Source organism: Pholis gunnellus (assembly GCF_910591455.1).
Source record: "Pholis gunnellus genome assembly, chromosome: 2".
NCBI classification, from domain to species: Eukaryota; Metazoa; Chordata; class Actinopteri; order Perciformes; family Pholidae; genus Pholis; species Pholis gunnellus.
Window position 1 is genome coordinate 8,348,746 of NC_136536.1, and position 17,623 is coordinate 8,366,368.

General features: G+C 39.9%; 2 protein-coding genes across 2 annotated transcripts; both read left to right on the forward strand.

Annotated features, from left to right (window-relative positions):
• Positions 1-9,260: 9,260 nt before the first annotated feature.
• ccn5 (cellular communication network factor 5) lies at positions 9,261-13,766 on the forward strand (the record flags this gene model as incomplete). Its single annotated transcript, XM_079167950.1, has 5 exons — positions 9,261-9,323; positions 10,529-10,745; positions 11,263-11,511; positions 12,774-13,015; positions 13,479-13,766. The coding sequence occupies 5 exons, from the start codon at positions 9,261-9,263 to the stop codon at positions 13,764-13,766; spliced, it is 1,059 nt and encodes a 352-aa protein (XP_079024076.1).
• Positions 13,767-15,859: 2,093 nt separating this feature from the next.
• LOC306702369 (P2Y purinoceptor 1-like) lies at positions 15,860-17,071 on the forward strand. The gene has a single exon (XM_079167961.1). The coding sequence runs from the start codon at positions 15,891-15,893 to the stop codon at positions 16,833-16,835; it is 945 nt and encodes a 314-aa protein (XP_079024087.1). The 5' UTR covers positions 15,860-15,890; the 3' UTR covers positions 16,836-17,071.
• Positions 17,072-17,623: the final 552 nt, after the last annotated feature.

The following is a 17,623-nucleotide window of genomic DNA, read 5'->3' on the forward strand; positions in this document are numbered from 1 at the left end:
CATCCATCCAGCCTGTCATGTACAAGCATGTATGTATGAGGCCCAACTTCATTCCCTAAACAATAAAAGCCTTTTTTCTTTTCATCGTCATATCAAAGCAGTACCTCTCCTTTGATCTACAGCACATCATTGGTTTCTCAGTGGTTTTCAAACACTGCACCAAGCTTTTTAACCTTGAGCGGCCTAAAATAGGTGTGATGGAGGGGGACGATGAGTACCCTGACTGAGACACTACTACTTTATACACCCATAGGGTTATGTTAATATTGAAAAATCTTGTGCATGTTCACAAGTACCTATTTAGTTTAACACTACAATTCTCCGTATTTAATCTCCATATTCTGTCCAGTCCAATTGACCTTTTTGCACAGCAGATGTTTTAAACTGGGAACAGTAAAAGTAAAGATGTAACATTATTACATTAAGGCTCTTTAAGTAATCACGGTTTAGGTCATAGTCCCCAAATGCTACCTGCCTCAAAACATGTTGACAGTTAAAATAAAGCCTGTACATTTCCCTAATTATTATTATTATTTTCCACATTTGATTTATTCAGTTAAAACATCTGTTTGAGAAATTCGACAATTTATATATTCAGCTATAAATACAGTAAAATACTTGAATCAGCCTTTAAAATACACATGAAGTGTAGATTTCAATGGTAAGTCCCATATGTGCCGACAAAAGTAAATAATTAATAAATAATAGATACAAAGGATAGGGCCCTGCCAGTATCTTTGAATGAGATGCTCTCGTTATGAATTATTATTTACACCTGTGTTTTAGGCCATGACATCAAAGTGTCCAAGTAATTTAGATGTGTAAAATAAAACCAGTTATTTAAAGTAGTATAACAAAACTGTCTATATGTGCAAATGAATGCTTGGGATCATTATCAGCATGAAAACATTGGCTAGGATCTGAAATTTCAGGGATAAGAATAAAGCAAGTAGCAAACACTTACTTTGTGAGTAACAGTGGAGTTCAGGCAGATGTGATGAAACGTTAACTTGGTCCTCACTTTAAGCTGTGCTTACTTGCCCACCAGAGGTCGCTTTGACCTCATAGAAAAAGCCTTTGTTCAGTGCATCCAGAAAAAAACAAAATCAATATCTAAAAATAGATACCTGATCTGGTTTCCAGAAGGTTAATCGAAATGCCAACAGACATCCCAGACTGAGTTATTTAATCCAAGCATCCGACATAAGAGCGACCTGAACCAGACAGGCTTCATAGTCTACTGACTGTAACGCACCCATCTGTCTTCAGATTTATTCATAGTCTATATGTATTAATAACATATAACTCTCACACACCTGTTCTTCACCCAGAAATTGCCTCCCAAGTTATATTAGATAAAACAGGTACTTTGGTTTTCGTTCTTCATCAGCATATGGGTTAGAATAAACCATTGAGAGATCTACATTGACACTGGATGTTAGAGGTGTGACTTATGGAAGGCATTCTTCACAGACATTATGACTTATCATAATAGGAAAAATACAGATGACATGTCACACCGTCACTATTACCAGTAAGACATGGCAGTGTGACGGCGAGCCAGCATGCACAATACCGGAACCCTGCAAATGAAATTCAGCCGTCATTAATTTTATTATTTACACCTGTTTTTCCCACTGTGTGATGTCAAACTTTCCTCTGTGAAAAAGGCTTTATTGGTCCAGTGTGAGGAGCCCATACTGCACCAAACAGGCCCACACTGTCAATATGATCTGGGATTATAGTATGTTCTACCAATAATTCAGTTTCAGTGATATTAAGTGGATATCTCCAAAAAAAAATTAAATTATTGTTACAGAAGGGTCCTGTCTTGACTTGACTTGTGACTGTCATGAAATGGTTATAGATAAAATAATCAACATTATATAAAATATGTTAAATGGGCTCCACATCAATCAGCTACAGCACAACATTAACATGCTCATTACATATGCACCAATCATAATGATCCAATAATAACATAACCAGTGGTGGAAGAAGCACTTAAATCTCCTACTTAAGTTGAAGTAGCAATACCACGATGTAAAACTAGTCTGTTACAAGTAAATAAAAAAATGTACTCAACTAAAAGTACAGAAATCCAACTTTACTTAAAGTAGTAGTACTCATCTTACAGAATGGCCCATTTCAGAATAATATTTATATATATATAAACATGATGATTAATGATGTCGTCCATCATGGATAAAGTCCACATCTGTAAGTCTGAGGAACCTTCAACATCACCATTAGAGCTCCCATTACACCTTCACACATATGACACAGGACGTCCGTCAAAATCATCACCAGAAATTGATCGAACAGAAAATCCATAAACATTGTGAAGAGTTACAGTGCATGCTTGCAGACTGTTTCCACATGACCACAGGGAAAGCAACAGCACATCCTGACTACTCCCCACACAGGCCACTGCTACTTCCCCCGCTGAACCGTTTCAGCTATAATCCAGTTATGGAGCACCGTTGTGTGCCCAGCACCCCCTGTTTATCTCAGAGCTGCAGTCAATCTTTTACACTCATGGACTCTCATGAGCGGTACACAAAATTGTTATTGGCGTTGTTTCTGGAAATGCGTTGGAATAATTCACCTTAGTAAAATATATGAACAATTCGGACTGTGATGCTTCCCCTGGTTCCCAGAAAGCAGATTAAACGGATCAATCATGCAAACATAAACTGAATTCTTTCTAAATTTGTTTAAAAGTTCCTCTAACATAGTGTGTAATCTGCTTATACTTTCAGAAGGTTCCCATCATATGTGTTCACTTCTTAAAATGATGTTTCCAGTAATGTATCTGTAATAACTTTATCTTCATTCAATTCACCAGCAGGGGCATAATAGCATTATTCAAATCCCAGAGTTGGCTTTCTGTGCAGACAAAATTTCTCCTCTACCTGAACGTAGTGCACAATCTCAGCAAAAAAATATTGACACTGTGTACCATGCTAGGAAGTGGTTGCCTTCATGAATTGAATCCTTGTTCCTTTTTTATTTGTTCTCATTTATTTTTAGTAACTGAAGCTAGAAATGGATGTGTTGTTGGTTTAGGTGTGTCAACGAACGCAGGAGGCTATTTCCACGCTGTGTTGCTGCAATCATCTCTCCACAAACACCTCCTGAACCCGGGCACAAACAAAGAAGGGTTTACATAATTTAGAGTACGATGAGACGGCAATAAGCAGTTTTTTGTATTGCCCAATATTGCAACCGATGTGTCAGATGGCTTTGTTAGCAACAGCAATGGAGGAATAACGAGAGGATGTGCTAAATCAGCAATGTTAATCTGATGATGTTAAGTTCATAACAAGTTTACCACAAATAAACTGCATGTATCAAAGAAGGAAGGGTCATTACACCACAGTGACTTTGAACAGAAAAATAAATGTTTCCACCTAGAATTGATCCACTTGCATCAAAAGTCCAAAAGTGTTCATCTGCAACAATCAGCAACTTTATGAAAAAAAGAGTTGCCACAGGTTCGAATGCATATGAATACCTGAGACAAGGTAGGGTCTCTACAACATTCTTACAGGAAAGACTTGGTCATTTTGCACTTTATGCACCACAATTTCACAGAAAATGTCCGACACTCCGGCCCCTCTTAACATTAGCAAAGGCCGACAGCCTAGTTGTTGGCATCCCGTCGTACACAATGAAGAAGATATTTAAAGAGATCCCTCCTTGATTATTACACATTAGCACAACAATAGCACATATTGTAAGGTCCAAGTAATCTTTTTCACTACTACAATTTGAGGTCTGACATGTGCAGCTCCCATGATGAGTAGATGTGAATGAGCGCATTGCACAGTCTGTGCTTTTCTTTTGTCGCTGTAGACTCGGCAGTGACCACAACCCCATGTACGTCAGGTGGTGACCTTTGGTCAGGACGATGTCCTTATGCTCGGCTCTGGGAGTTCCTGTGGCAACACTGTGGGATTTTCACACATTGAACTGGAATGTCTGGAATCCTAGGTGTCATTTTAGAAAAAAAACCTTTTGGCTGAGACTTGAGTTATTCATGTTGGGGGAGCCCTGGCTATGAGTGTGTGTGAGTGTGTGTGTCTTCTATTGTATCTGCTTACATCTACATATGGCAGTTATATGTACAAAGGACTTACACAATCAGATCTGGAGAAAACGCTCTTTCTCTGGTCCAGTAAGTTTAGATTTTGTGGTTTTCACTTCTGTTCTAAGACGTTTTTAGACTTGGTGTGTGGAATTTTGGTAATTACCGTATTTAGTCTCTGGCTGACTGGCTGGGCCGAATTAAATCATGTCTCAGTTTGTTCTTTTGGATATATTTAGATCACTCAGTCAGGACAATTTAGGTTGTATATTACATCACATAACAGCACATGTAGTATTTCCTCTGCATTTTCACAAGAGCAGTTTCAGAGGAAATGCCTGTCCTTCTTATGGTGAAAGGGATTTTGCTGCTGATCATTTTGCTTTGTAAATGTTCGGAACATTTTCTATCTGTTGTTTTTTTCCTCCCTATTAAAAGGTTTATGATCAAGATGTTTTAAGTTGCACTTATTCCACTTTTTAGGCTACTGCCTAGATTCTTACTTTACAAATATCTAGTGGTCATTTAACGAATGAGAAGTCTTTTAGCTATGCCATCTTAGTGAAAGATGACATTGTCTACAGTCCTGACTTTTGATGCCTTTGTAAGAGGGAACTATTGGAGCTGAGGTGTGCTGAAGGAGGGACATAAAGAAAGATGCAAGAGAAACAGACATAGTGCAGTTTGAGCGTTTATTGTGTTTTGAATGGATTAGGACTGTTCGGGCTGTGACCTCTACAGGGTGTGGTAGTGATCCAGTGATGACCGTCATCACATTCCCTTTCTTAATTCCTTACTGGAAGAATGAGTCAGTATAACTCAGTACATCAACATCATGAACAGACAAACTAGCCTGTGCTGTCTGACTCAAGGCTGCAAAGCTGGACCACTTGCATACTCTTTGTAATTTCGGACTGTTCCAGCAGTCACAGCTAATCCTCCCCCTTCACTGAAATGATACCTGCAGATCTGGCACGGCCAGCCTGCCAATGACTGGAAAACTTTCAGCGCCACGCCATGGTGTCAAAACCTCAGACACCAATTACCAAGTGCACTTGGAGCTGCTCTGCATGTTATGTGTGTGTCAAATATTGTCCTGGGAAAAGATTTGAATATTATTTGTGGCTGTTACAGCCCACAGCCTGTTTATTCTGAGTCACGCTCAAATCAGACTCAGCTACACCACCCAAACCCACAAACTGGCAAACGTGAATATTGTCTGGCTTTGCTGAAGTCACAAATGTTAGGGGCACGAAAATGGACTTTTCAGGAAAAGCTTATACCTAAAAATGTGTTTTACTGGAGGTCTTTTGTTCAATCAAATCAGAAATTAGATCAAATTAGAAACTTATCAATTGTGTAATCTTTAGATGTTCAGCCATCTTAACAAGTGAATACAAGATTAAAACTGTGGTCGGACTGAATGTGAAGCAAGTTTTCACCTTGCGTTGTTATTAAATGTAAAGTCGGGGCAAATCCATCGTGAATTTCTTCAAATTTGGCATAAACGTCCACCTAGACTCAAGGATGACCGCCTTGTACAACCACAAGGCGGTAGTTTGTTAATGTTATACGTTGTGTACCTGGAAGGCTTTGAGGTCAGATGTTAGAACTGGGAATTTACGACCCTCGACTTTGACTGGAATGCAGCATTAGTAAGAGTTTCAAGCCATGTTAGCAGCTCTTTGAGGCTGTACTTTGAGCTAAATGTTAAAGCCAGCATGCTAACATGCCCACAATGACAATGCTAACATGCTGGTATAATGTTTACCATGTTTACCATCTTGGTTTCGCATGCTAGAATACTAACATTTGCTAATTAGAACTAAATACAATATACAGCTGAGGCTGATGGGAATTTCATTAGTTTGGCATGTATTTTGTCACAAACAAAATACTGGACAAATGAATCATTTGGGCTGATGGTGGCACTCGATGAAAAGTCAGGTTCACCAAACTTATTAAAATTCATCCTTGGAGTAACATGGATTTCTGAACTAAATGTCATGGCAATGAATCCATCCTATAATTGTTGAGACATAGTCCGATAATAACACAAATGTCAACCTGCTGGTGGGCTGCCTCTAGGACAGTGCTTTCCTAAACAGACACAATAGACTACGGAACCACATCTGATATGATTTTGTCCCAGGGCCCCCCATCTGATAGGATTTCTGCTTTTAGATGTTGTATTACATTCTGTCATGGTGTTGGTTATGGGTGGAATAATAGTGAAAATAAGTTATTCACATTTTGGCTGTGGATGCTCTGGAACCACATCAAGGACCCCTGGCTGGCCCCGGTCCCCACTTTAAAAACCACCGCTCCAGGACAGCGTTCAAGAAAATAGATTTGTGGTTGAAACATAGCAGTAACACAGCTGAAAACACTGAGAAAGAAGTGAAAAAGCAAGCAAAACCAGAGCCAACAACATACCGTCAGTAACATTTAAAATGTATTTTTCAGTTAGGCGGCTGTTTAGTAATTCAGACACTGATGGCGTAGCTCTGGATTGTAAACTTTTTTCTACAAAAAATGTTTTGCGTTGGTCAAGGGGGTAAAATATTTCAAATGGGGAACATTATTGAAAAACAGTTTGAGAACCACTGAGCCATGAATGCTTGTAGAAGATTTCCCGGCAATCCTTCCAATAGTTGTCGGGATATTTCAGCCTGACAGACACTGGATATTCAATCAGCACTTGCTGCTGTCTGACTTCACTGTGAAACCAATCTTTACAAATTGTCTATCGACAAAACAGAACTGCAAGGTTTCACATCTGTAAATGTGATTTCAGCCCTGCATACCTGTAGCAGACTGTCACCTCTGAGAATCCTCACAACAGTCTGAGTCTAGGCTGCATTTTGTAATGCTTCCACTTTGAGGTACTTTTGGGTTGTTGGCTAACTTGTGTGAGACATTTCTGCTGCGCAGTGACAGATTTGGTGGAGTGATTTTTCCTTTCGATCAAGGCATTCTTTTCGAACATTTACAGGACAGATAATATTTTCATTCCTCTGCCCTGCAGTTTTTGCATTTGCGAATCAACAAGGAATCCAATGGGTTTTCCCTACATACCATCACATACCAAAACAATATTCGCCCAAACTGAATGAGGGTCATTGTGCAGGATTTCGGGGGTTTCTTCAAACGTGTCCACTCTCAGTGAGAGTGATACTTTACTGTCTGGGAGCTATCCAACATCTGTGTGCACTGGAAAAATGTGTTGGGCCTTGTCTGCCTCTCTTGGTTTGAATTGGCAGATACTGTATGATTTCACCATGACTGATCCTGGCTGTAGTTGCTGATGTTATGACTTGGCTACATCCTTTTCACACAGTAGTTGTTCATAAATCAAGCATCATGAAGCGGCACTAACAGTCTATTCTTATAGTGTGTCCATCCAAATATACTTAGGATCATTGAAGAGCTTGCATTCAGAATGTTAAGCACAGAGAGAGGTTTTTCCACAGTCTCAGTCTGAGTATTGAGATCTTCGGCCAAACTAGTGTATGTTCTAGTGGAGCCACTACAGTGCAATCCTTCCAGCCTCTGTCATTCTTGGAGAGCGTGGAAAACACAGGGAGCGGTGGCCAGGACCACATAGTTTTCAGAGAAGGCTGAGGCCTCGCAGTACATCTCCACTGGCTGGCCACCTGGAGCCCACCTGCCCGGACACACACACTTTCCCCTTCTCTATCTTTCTGTCTGTCGCCTTCTATTTATAACTCATCGCTGCATGTCTTCGCTGCCCACCCAGCTCTGTGAGAAATGGCCGTTGTTGAAATGCAGGAATCTAGAGTTACTTTTGACTGAATCCCTTAACCATGAATGGTTACGTTCTGTTTCAGTGAGTGTAGTCCTTTTGCTATCGTGTTTACATTCAGGCATTCTGTGGCTATGACAGCATTCTTGTAACATGCTGTAAACGTAGTTGTGCTGTAAAATAAATATTTCTGTAAAGTCCATTCAGTTATACGTTTTTAGCCACACTAGAATGCTTTAGGGATGGCGATGTCAGTCTGTTGGACGCTCCACCACTTTCAGACTGGAATATATCAACAGATATTTGATGGATTGCCATGAAATTTGGTACAAGCGTTCATAGTGCCAAGAGGATGAATCTGTATAACTTTGATGGCACAGACATTCGCAGAGATTGTATCTCAATGACTTGACACAGTAAACCAAGATGATATCAATGCAACTACGTGCTAAACGTATATATTTAGTTTAAAGCGCTGCTGTGCCTAAGTACAGCCTCATGAAGCTGCTAGCATGGCTGTAGTCTTAGCCTGCGATACTCACAGACACAACACAGATGCTGCATGGGTTAATGAAGATGATTGTTTACACTGTGTGTCCTGAACTGAATCAGTCCCATTGTTAGCACTGCTGCCTCTGCAGTAACTGCTTAGTAATGAAGCAGCTCAGCTATGTTCTTTCTAATACAAGATGTGTCCTTGTGGTCTCTGGGTCTTGCTTGCTTCCAGGCTCCTATTTGAATTGTCTTCAAAGAGATTGCGATGATTCCAGTTCATGCCTCAGACACGCTGCCCTTTACACCATGGAAACCAGTGGGAGGAGAAGGATTTAATCTCTTTTAAGTCTGGCTGAAGTTACACATGAAGGTTTCAGAAGTATTTTAGGTTTTGGGGATGAAAATTAAATTGTGGCAATATCTGCTCTATGTCTGTCTTTTCAAAAGATCATCTACTATATCTGACTGACCATCTAGTGAAGTGGCAGCCTGTAAAAACATCAGCAAGATAAAAATCTGTTGGACTTAAATCAGAATCGTCACCACAAACGCCCCGGAGGCTGTTTCACTAGTAGACAACTGGGCTAATGTATTTTTCTCCCCTCAGCTCGTGTTAAGCTGTGTAAACTTAGAACGCCACAAGACTGGAAAGAGAGGGAGGAGAGGAAAAAGAGGGGAAAGACTTGGGGGTGGAGGTGTGTGTCTGTGTCTGGAAGTGGAAATGGGCAACAGGGAGGAGGAATGTGAAACATTTCTTATGCTGGTCCAGCGGCTGTTTACACGGTAGTCAGCCTGTGACATCAGAGTCCAGACTTTATAAATGTCAGCAGGCGCAAGAATGAGCAGTTAGCAAACAGCGTCACACAGGTTATAGAGACGGAGTGAGCTCCATCAGCAACACAAGCCCTCATGGACCGACCGATGCGTGACTGTGCGATAGCTTTGGCTGTACTGCTGTGTGTGGCTACACAGGTGAGGCCTGTTCCTGCTTACTTACTGTAGTTTGTTCTGAATTAGATTATTATGTGGTATGTGTGAGGTGTGCAGGTTTAAACAGCAATGCTGATTGGCTCCAATATTATAACAATGTTGATTAATATTGTTGAACATTTTTTTTATATGCAGGATATCACAGAGGTGGAGTCTCAGTGAGATCATTTATCAACAAATTATAAATACATTGGTTTTATGACTGGATTAACTTCTTGTCTACCCTGATTTGAAATGAAGAAGAGTACTTTAATCTTGTCTGGACAGAAATAAGATCACAGACAGCTCTGTGTGTGAGATATGCAAATAGGATGAGACGAGTAAAGTTGCAACTAACAATTTTTACTTTTACATTTAAATTTGTATCGGTTATTTGCATAATTTAATTGATTAGTTGTTTGGTAAAATGCCATAAAATAGTGAAAAATGGCCCTCCTGAACAGAAAGTTGCTTGTTTTGTCCAACTAACAGTCCAAAACACAAAGATATTCAGTTTATGATCACATGAGACAAAGAAAAGCAGCCAATCCAATCAAGAATTTCTTGCATTTCTGCCTGAAAAATGAATCACAAGAGTGAGAAATGTACTAATACATTTTCTGTAATTAATTAAGTAATCATTTCAGCACTAAATACAAGCAAATTACCTTTTTGTGACAACTCTTGTGACAACAGATTGTCTAAATATTTAAGGACACATTTTTCTCCTTCACATTATAATTTTGCTTTCTGGTTTAAAGTGTATTAACAGTAAATAAGTAATGTTTGATGGCCTTGTATAATTATATATATATAATATATAATATATATATATATATATATAATAATAACATTATCTTGTTGAGCAGTGAGCGAAAACCAAGCAGCGGTCTGTATTTCTACACACCATAAATTCACAGAGCGATGAAAAGATTCTTCTGCTCTGGTTAAGTAAGAATGGCCTCGTCCAGATCCCCCCTGTGTTTTGGCTCCGCTAGTTAAATGTAATTGGAAACAGTGATTTGGCCTGACTGTGTGCAGTTTCTGAGAATACCAATGACACTTTCTTTACTCTGAATATGTAGTCATGAGGATAATAATTGAGATGATGATTAGGATAATTGTGGTGATGATGATGGTAAAGATGGTGCGAGGACAACAATGATGTGTCATCCTCTTACCTGTTCTCACCTGTCTTGTCCCTGCAGGTGTTGTGCCAGCTGTGTGACACTCCCTGCCTTTGCCCCAGTTCTGTTCCCCAGTGCCCCACAGGAGTCCCACTGGTGCCGGATGGCTGCCGGTGCTGCCAGGTGTGTGCCCGGCAGCGAGGCGAGCCCTGCACTGAGATGTTTCCCTGCGACAGCCAGAGAGGACTACAGTGCGACCACAGCGCCAGCTTCCACGGAGACCCCGGGGAGTGTGTCAGTGAGTGCCTCTTCTCACAAGCAAACAACCAGGCTCACGTCTGTGTGGGTAAAACAGAGTGGAGGACATACGGGGAGGAGGTGATGAAACCTCAGTCAGTTCGCATGAGCAGTACAAACAGATAGTTCATGTTTAAGGTCTGCTCAGCAGAGCGGGACGGCTCCTCTGCCAGTATTTCAATTCTATTTCCAGGTCTGCTGTTGACACATTTCCTCTAATGGCTGCTCTTTGAGCAGCATGATAGATTGCAGAGACAACACTCATGGATTGAAAAACAGACTCCTCAGTTTCTCAGTAGAGAGGCCTGGTTTCCCATAAAACTACACAACCCTTGACACGGACAGCAACTCCTGTGTCCTCCTCATGTGTAACCGCTCTCTTTCATTTCCCCTTTGATGTATCCCCTCTTCACCTAATCTAATCCCTTCACTTCCTGATTATGTTTCCCACAGTAACTCCAAGTTGCAGGTGCGTTTGAGAAAGTCAAGAAGCCGTCTGTGCTGTGTGTTTCTTACAGGTCAGGAGGATCTGCGCTGTGAAGTCAACGGCATCACATACCATGAGGGCCAGTCGTTTCAGCCCTCCTGTGACAGTTACTGCCACTGCAGAGGTGGAGGGGTCAGCTGTGTGCCAGCTTGTCCTCTGAATGTCCGTCTTCCCACTCCGGATTGTCCCAACCCACAACATGTCCGGCTGCCGGGAAAATGCTGCAAGGAATGGGTGTGTGAAAACCTAGAGAACACAGTCATTCAGGATGCCATCACAGGTAAACTCGACAGATGGATGGATGAGTTAAGATGGTTAAATCAACTCTTAAAGGAGAAACACATTAAACATCCTCCAATGCAGGCCTTTATTTTTTGTTTTAAAGTAGATTTCTTACTAGCTAGCTGCAGCAGTGAAATACAGTAGAATCTTTAAAGTAAACTCTGAAGGAAAAGTTTGCCTCTTTATGAAAATACGCTTATTTGCTCTCTTCTTATCGAGAGTTAGATGAGATGATGGATGCAGTCTGTACTGTAAATATGAAACTACATCCAGCAGCAGCTTAGCTTATGCTTAGCTTAGCTTAGCATAGCATAAAGACTAGAAACAGTGGGAAACAGCTTGCCTGGCTCTGTCCAAATCAAAAACAAAACAAAATCTGCCACCACTAAAGCTCACAAATTAACATGTTATAACATGAGATATCTTACAGAGAAACAACAATTCATGGTGCAAAAAAGTGCATTTCCCAAAATGTCGAATGTTTCCTTAAACTGATGTCCTGACTACAGAGTTAGATATTACAGCATATTTTCCAGTTTCATATGTGTCTCTGCATATGCTATCAAACATTGCTCATTGATGATCAGTCCATATGGCAACATAAACTTTCCCTCATTTATATGAGATTTGTCACTGGTGGTCATGTCTGGAAGTTTTTATTGGAGCATTTTTTTGTATTAAACTGGGATGTGTCTGGCCAAAGGAAAACTCCCAAAGTCCAAATATAACCCACATTTTGTTGGAAAAGTAAAACCCTTTTTTTTTTTCACTGTAACCAAGTTTCCAAGTTTCATAACAGCGACCGCAGCTGTGTAACAATTAAACATATGAAGCCGTGTAGAGACTATTACTCTCATTAAATGAGTGTGTGAATGTATACGTAATAGGGGGTGTTATAGGGAAATGAAGCCTCTCCAAAAACATCTGGAATTCCAAACATTGTCTGAGTCAAACAACCCTACGAGAGCAGTTATAGAACATTTTGTTCTTGGATGCAAAACCTGCAGTGTCATTCCTGCAGATCAGCTGATTATTATGACTTATACATGTTTGCTTTGTGAGGAACAGAAATTTGCTTTGGATTTTTATGTTCACTAAAATCAAAAGCTCTGGCTTAGTTTTGAATTGGAGTTTGAAAAAGTCAATGAGGCGAATGAATTCAATCATCAGCATGTAGTTTAGTGTACAGAGGTTCTCACACTGTGATGTGAACTGAACTTGCTTCTCACTCTAGTAATTGTTTTTATTTGTTTTGTTTAGCCATGAGACCCGGCAGGTTGTGGCCAGCTCTCCGGATGGATCACCCTCTAAATAAACTGGTCCCACCTGCCTCCACCTGTATAGAGCGGAGCACCAAGTGGAGTGCCTGTTCCCAGAGCTGTGGGGCTGGGGTCTCCACACGCGTCTCTAACCAGAACCCAGCCTGCAAGCTGCAAATGGAAACACGACTTTGTAAAGTGCGGCCTTGCCGTACATTTCAGCACGTCTCAAGGGAACCCACGGTGAGATTCAGTTTTTTTCTACTGGGACCGTCCTCGACTAAAGAAATTCTTAGCAGACTAACACTAGTATGATTTTATCTTGTACTCACTTTAATCGACACATCTGTAAAACTGAGTTTATCCACAAAAAATAATGCACCACGTTAAAGCATGAAGTACAACTTATCAACTGAAGAGATCTTCCGATTAGTCGACTAATTGACTAAGAGGGGGCAGCTTCACACATCCCATTAGGTTCCCCTGATGGCTTTAAATGGTCAACTCACCCACATCAAAAGAATTGTTTTGGGTTTTATGTGTTGGGTTTGGAGACAAGTATCTCTGAAAAATATCTAAAAACCGGAGCAATTGTCTGCATGATAGATACAGCAAGGGATACGTGAAAATACATTTAGGGTTAACTTAAAACTGAAAAGCTCTGATTTGTGTTGTAAGTTGTTGTGTGTGCGTGCTGTTTTCCTAGTGGGGACGACACGGAGGATGCAAGGCCAGCTACACGTCACCAGGGCCCATTCGCCTCGTTCACCAGGGCTGCTACAGCACCCGTGCCTACCAGCTCCGGTACTGCGGACAGTGCACCCACTCCCGCTGCTGCACGCCTTATCAGACCACCACGGCTGAGGTGACCTTCCGCTGCCCCACCGGCAGACTGGTACAAAGAGCTGTGATGATGATCCACTCCTGTGTTTGTCACAACAACTGCCCCTACTCACCTTACAGTAACCCTGCTCTGTGGGGATACAGGCCCTGATCGGCCTGTACAACAGCTGATTCATTCAGACTTCACTGACTGATTCAAATCGCCATGCGGATCCATAAAGACGTCCTCTAACCAATGGACCTTGAAAGAGAAAAAGATAAATAGATAAAAACTGTGATTGGGTTCGGATGAACGTTGATCTTCACACATGTACAATCTCAATCTGCACTTATTCACAATACTTTTCACTCCCACACCTTGGTAACCCATTATACTGATGGATTTATTATTTGGAAGCAAGCAAGCAAACTTAATTTACAATATATAGCACTTTTTTAACATTTAAGTTACAAAGTGCTTTAATGGGAGAAGAAAAGAGACAATGAAGATAATATATAAAACAACCAGAAACAAGTTTATAACTAACAAAGAAAAGTTATAGAATTAAGAAAAACAAGTGGGTTTTAAGAAAGATATGCACTGATTTGCCTTATCTGAGACTTTTCCACCTAAGGGTCAGAGGGCACAATAACTCCTTTAATTCCAGAGGTGCCTGGTCATGTAATGCCAAAGTACAATTTTGAAATCCATCCTGTGACAGGGAGCCAATAGAGGGAAACAAAAGCTGGTATCATTTGTGAATTATATTCAAATTGTGTTGGTTTGTTGATGTAATTTTGTTCTGGATGAATTTTAGTCAAGATAGAGAAAATGTGTTGCTTGAGATGAGAGCATGGTTGGCTTTTTTCCAGATCTTTAGACTGAATTTAACTTCTGATTATTGTAAATTGTATTTTTTTTACACTGGGGGAAATCTTTTTAGCAAGTGGACCAATTACATTTGAGTAATTCCTCATGACTGTGTCTGGGCCAAGAAACATAATTTCTCGGGTTTCAAATACAGGTTTTTTTCACCTAAAAGACTAAACTATGACCGAGGACAGCACTTTGTCTTTGAGAGCAAATTTCAATGATTTAAAAATATGTTTGTTTGGTGAAAATGTATGCCACAGATTGACTCCAGCCTTTGTGTTGACAGATATTGTTTTCTGACGTGAGCAATGCAACTTTTAACTTGTACAGTTTTTGTGTGTTTGTAGTCTCATGACATTGCACTTATTTCTTCGTTCTGTTGTAAATAATTCTGGACAGCTCTCTCCTTTGTCTCAATATTTTACATATGTTCTGCATTTACTCTCATTGATTTTTGTGTTTTTTAAATTGTATTTTTTCTTATTATAGTATTCACAGATTGATATAGTCGTGTTGTACATGCTGTAACTTTTCCCAACGCTTCATTTCATCATTCATCAATAATTATTGTGCAGTTAACACTTCTGCCTTTTGCTGATGAGCTGTCAAAAACTTGCATCCAGTAATACACAGCATCACAGAAGTCATTTTTGGTATTTAAGCCAAATTAACGACTGGTGTTACTATTGATGGCTTTTTGTGTTGTTTATGTCTACTTTTAAGTTCTGCACATACACGTGCACTGTTGCAGCTGCAACAGAAAGTACGTTATTACAGGATGCAGCCAACCTCACTGTTTCTAACCACACCAGTTAACTTCTTTAGAAACTGTCACTGTAATAGGTTACCCAGCAAATTGCTTGTCTCTAATATGCAAACTGCAACCCATGCAGTTTATTTATTAAGTGAAAGCAGTTTATTTCTGTAAAGACATCTTCTTTATCTTGAAAGAAGATTGCAATAATGAGAAGATGGCTACTCCTTGGGGCTACATGTCACAGAAGTAGCCTATGTTAGGACTAATGTAAATGTGGAAAACTCTAATGTTAGAAATGGTGCTAGAAGCATTGCTTACTAGACTAGAGCAAGACATTCCGTTTACATTTCTCACAAGGCTTCATTAAGGGCATCAGAAAAAAGAAAGAAAATCTACATGTTAGGCCACACACACACATTTAAACCTGTAATAGTCTAAGTTGTTACTGGGCGTCAGCATGTGAGATGACTTTACAAAGAAAGAAAGAAACGAGCCAACCCATGTTATTTCCTGAATACCGACAGGTGCAAGAACTCAGATTTGTAAAGGCTGTGACAAAAAAGAGGAAGTCTTCTCGGAACCCCTGCGGATGTGATTCTGTTTATTTTTATTCTATCAAACACTTCACGAGGGTCGGAACTGTACTAACTACTGTCGAGAGGACAATGAATCACACAATTTGTCAACGGATCAGCTTTGACTTTACAGGCAGATTTCTGCCTCCTGTTTACATCTTAGTCTTCATCCTTGGTTTGGTAGCTAATGGATGGGGATTGAATTCTCTGCTGCAGAACTGGAAGAAACTGGGTAACGTCAATGTTTTTGTTCTCAACCTCGGACTTGCAGATATTCTGTATCTGCTCACGCTCCCATTTTTGGTGGTGTACTACTTCATGGAGAGTAAATGGATCTTTGGTGATGCATTCTGCAAGATAACACGATTCTGCTTCAACCTGAATTTATATGGAAGTGTTGGCTTCCTTACTTGCATCAGTGTGTACAGGTACCTGGCTATTGTCCATCCAATGAGAGTGATGGGAAGAATAACTGTCACCCACTCTGTGGGGATCTCCGTCATGGTTTGGCTGTTGGTGAGCGTTCAAAGTCTTCCAGACATGTTCTACAGCAAAACATTCGGAAACCAGACGGTTAAATGCTACGAAACCACCAGTAACATCTATGTTGAGGATTACCTGAAATACAGCCTTGGAAGGACCCTCACTGGTTTTTGCATCCCATTCCTCATCACACTGGGCTGCTATGGACATGTGATTGTTTTTCTCTGCCGCACAAAAAACACTGACAAGGTACTGAAACAGAGATGCTTGAAGTTGTTGTGCATCTTGATTCTTCTCTTCTCTGTTTGTTACGTCCCCTATCATGTATTGAAGAACCTCAACCTCTGGTCAAGAGTTCTGTCCAGACAGAAGTTATGCAGTGAGTGGTTTAATGGAGTCTACATTGCTCATCAGATAAGTCGTGGCCTTGTGTGTCTGAACAGTGCTCTCAACCCTCTGGTTTACCTTCATGGAAATGAAGATATTCTTGCTCAGCTCAGACGACGACTCCAGCAAGCTCGTCAGATGATCAACCATGTGTTTAAACTCTAGTGTGCCCATGGCTCAATTCACCGATGAAGTTAAGCACAAGGACATCGTGTTTAACGTGTTTAACAATGTATGTCATACTGATTGTCACATCTACATTGAGTTCATATTTGTGTTATGCAGTTTAGATGGAAGAATTTCTTGTTTTAATTGGTGTTGTATTATTATTACTATGTAAATTGTTTCATATAAATGTGCTCAATTATTTCTTTAATCCTCTGTTCAGTAAAGGAAACTTTGAATTATCTGACCTCCAGTTAATTATTGGTCTGTGGTGTGTCTGTGAATTCAAATTTTAGAGAAGTCTTGTATTGATCACCAAAGCAGTTTTTGTGTTGTTAAGGAAAGGGTTTTAATCAAATATGTTTTCATTTGTACAGAAAAATCAATAAGCAAATACAAACAATCTATAAATTCATCTTTAAAATGTTGGCTAAATGTAAAATGTAAAAAATATTTTACTTTTTACTGCACTTCATATATTTCATCACTTAAGTTACTTACTGATGATCAACTAATACATTATTATATATTATTATATATAACCTACCAAGTAGTCATGTAGTTACAATGAGCTCATGTCATCTGTAACATGATGAACACATTAATGATCAATAATTATAACCCAATCCATTTCTAAACTGTGGCAATTTCAAATGGATGAATTTAAAACAAGTGAATGTTAGATACATTGTTTTAATAAGTTGTTTTAAATACAGTTTGTTTGCATATAAAACGCAATGTGGTTATCTCACAGTTCACACCCGTTAAAACATAATATGGTCTGTATA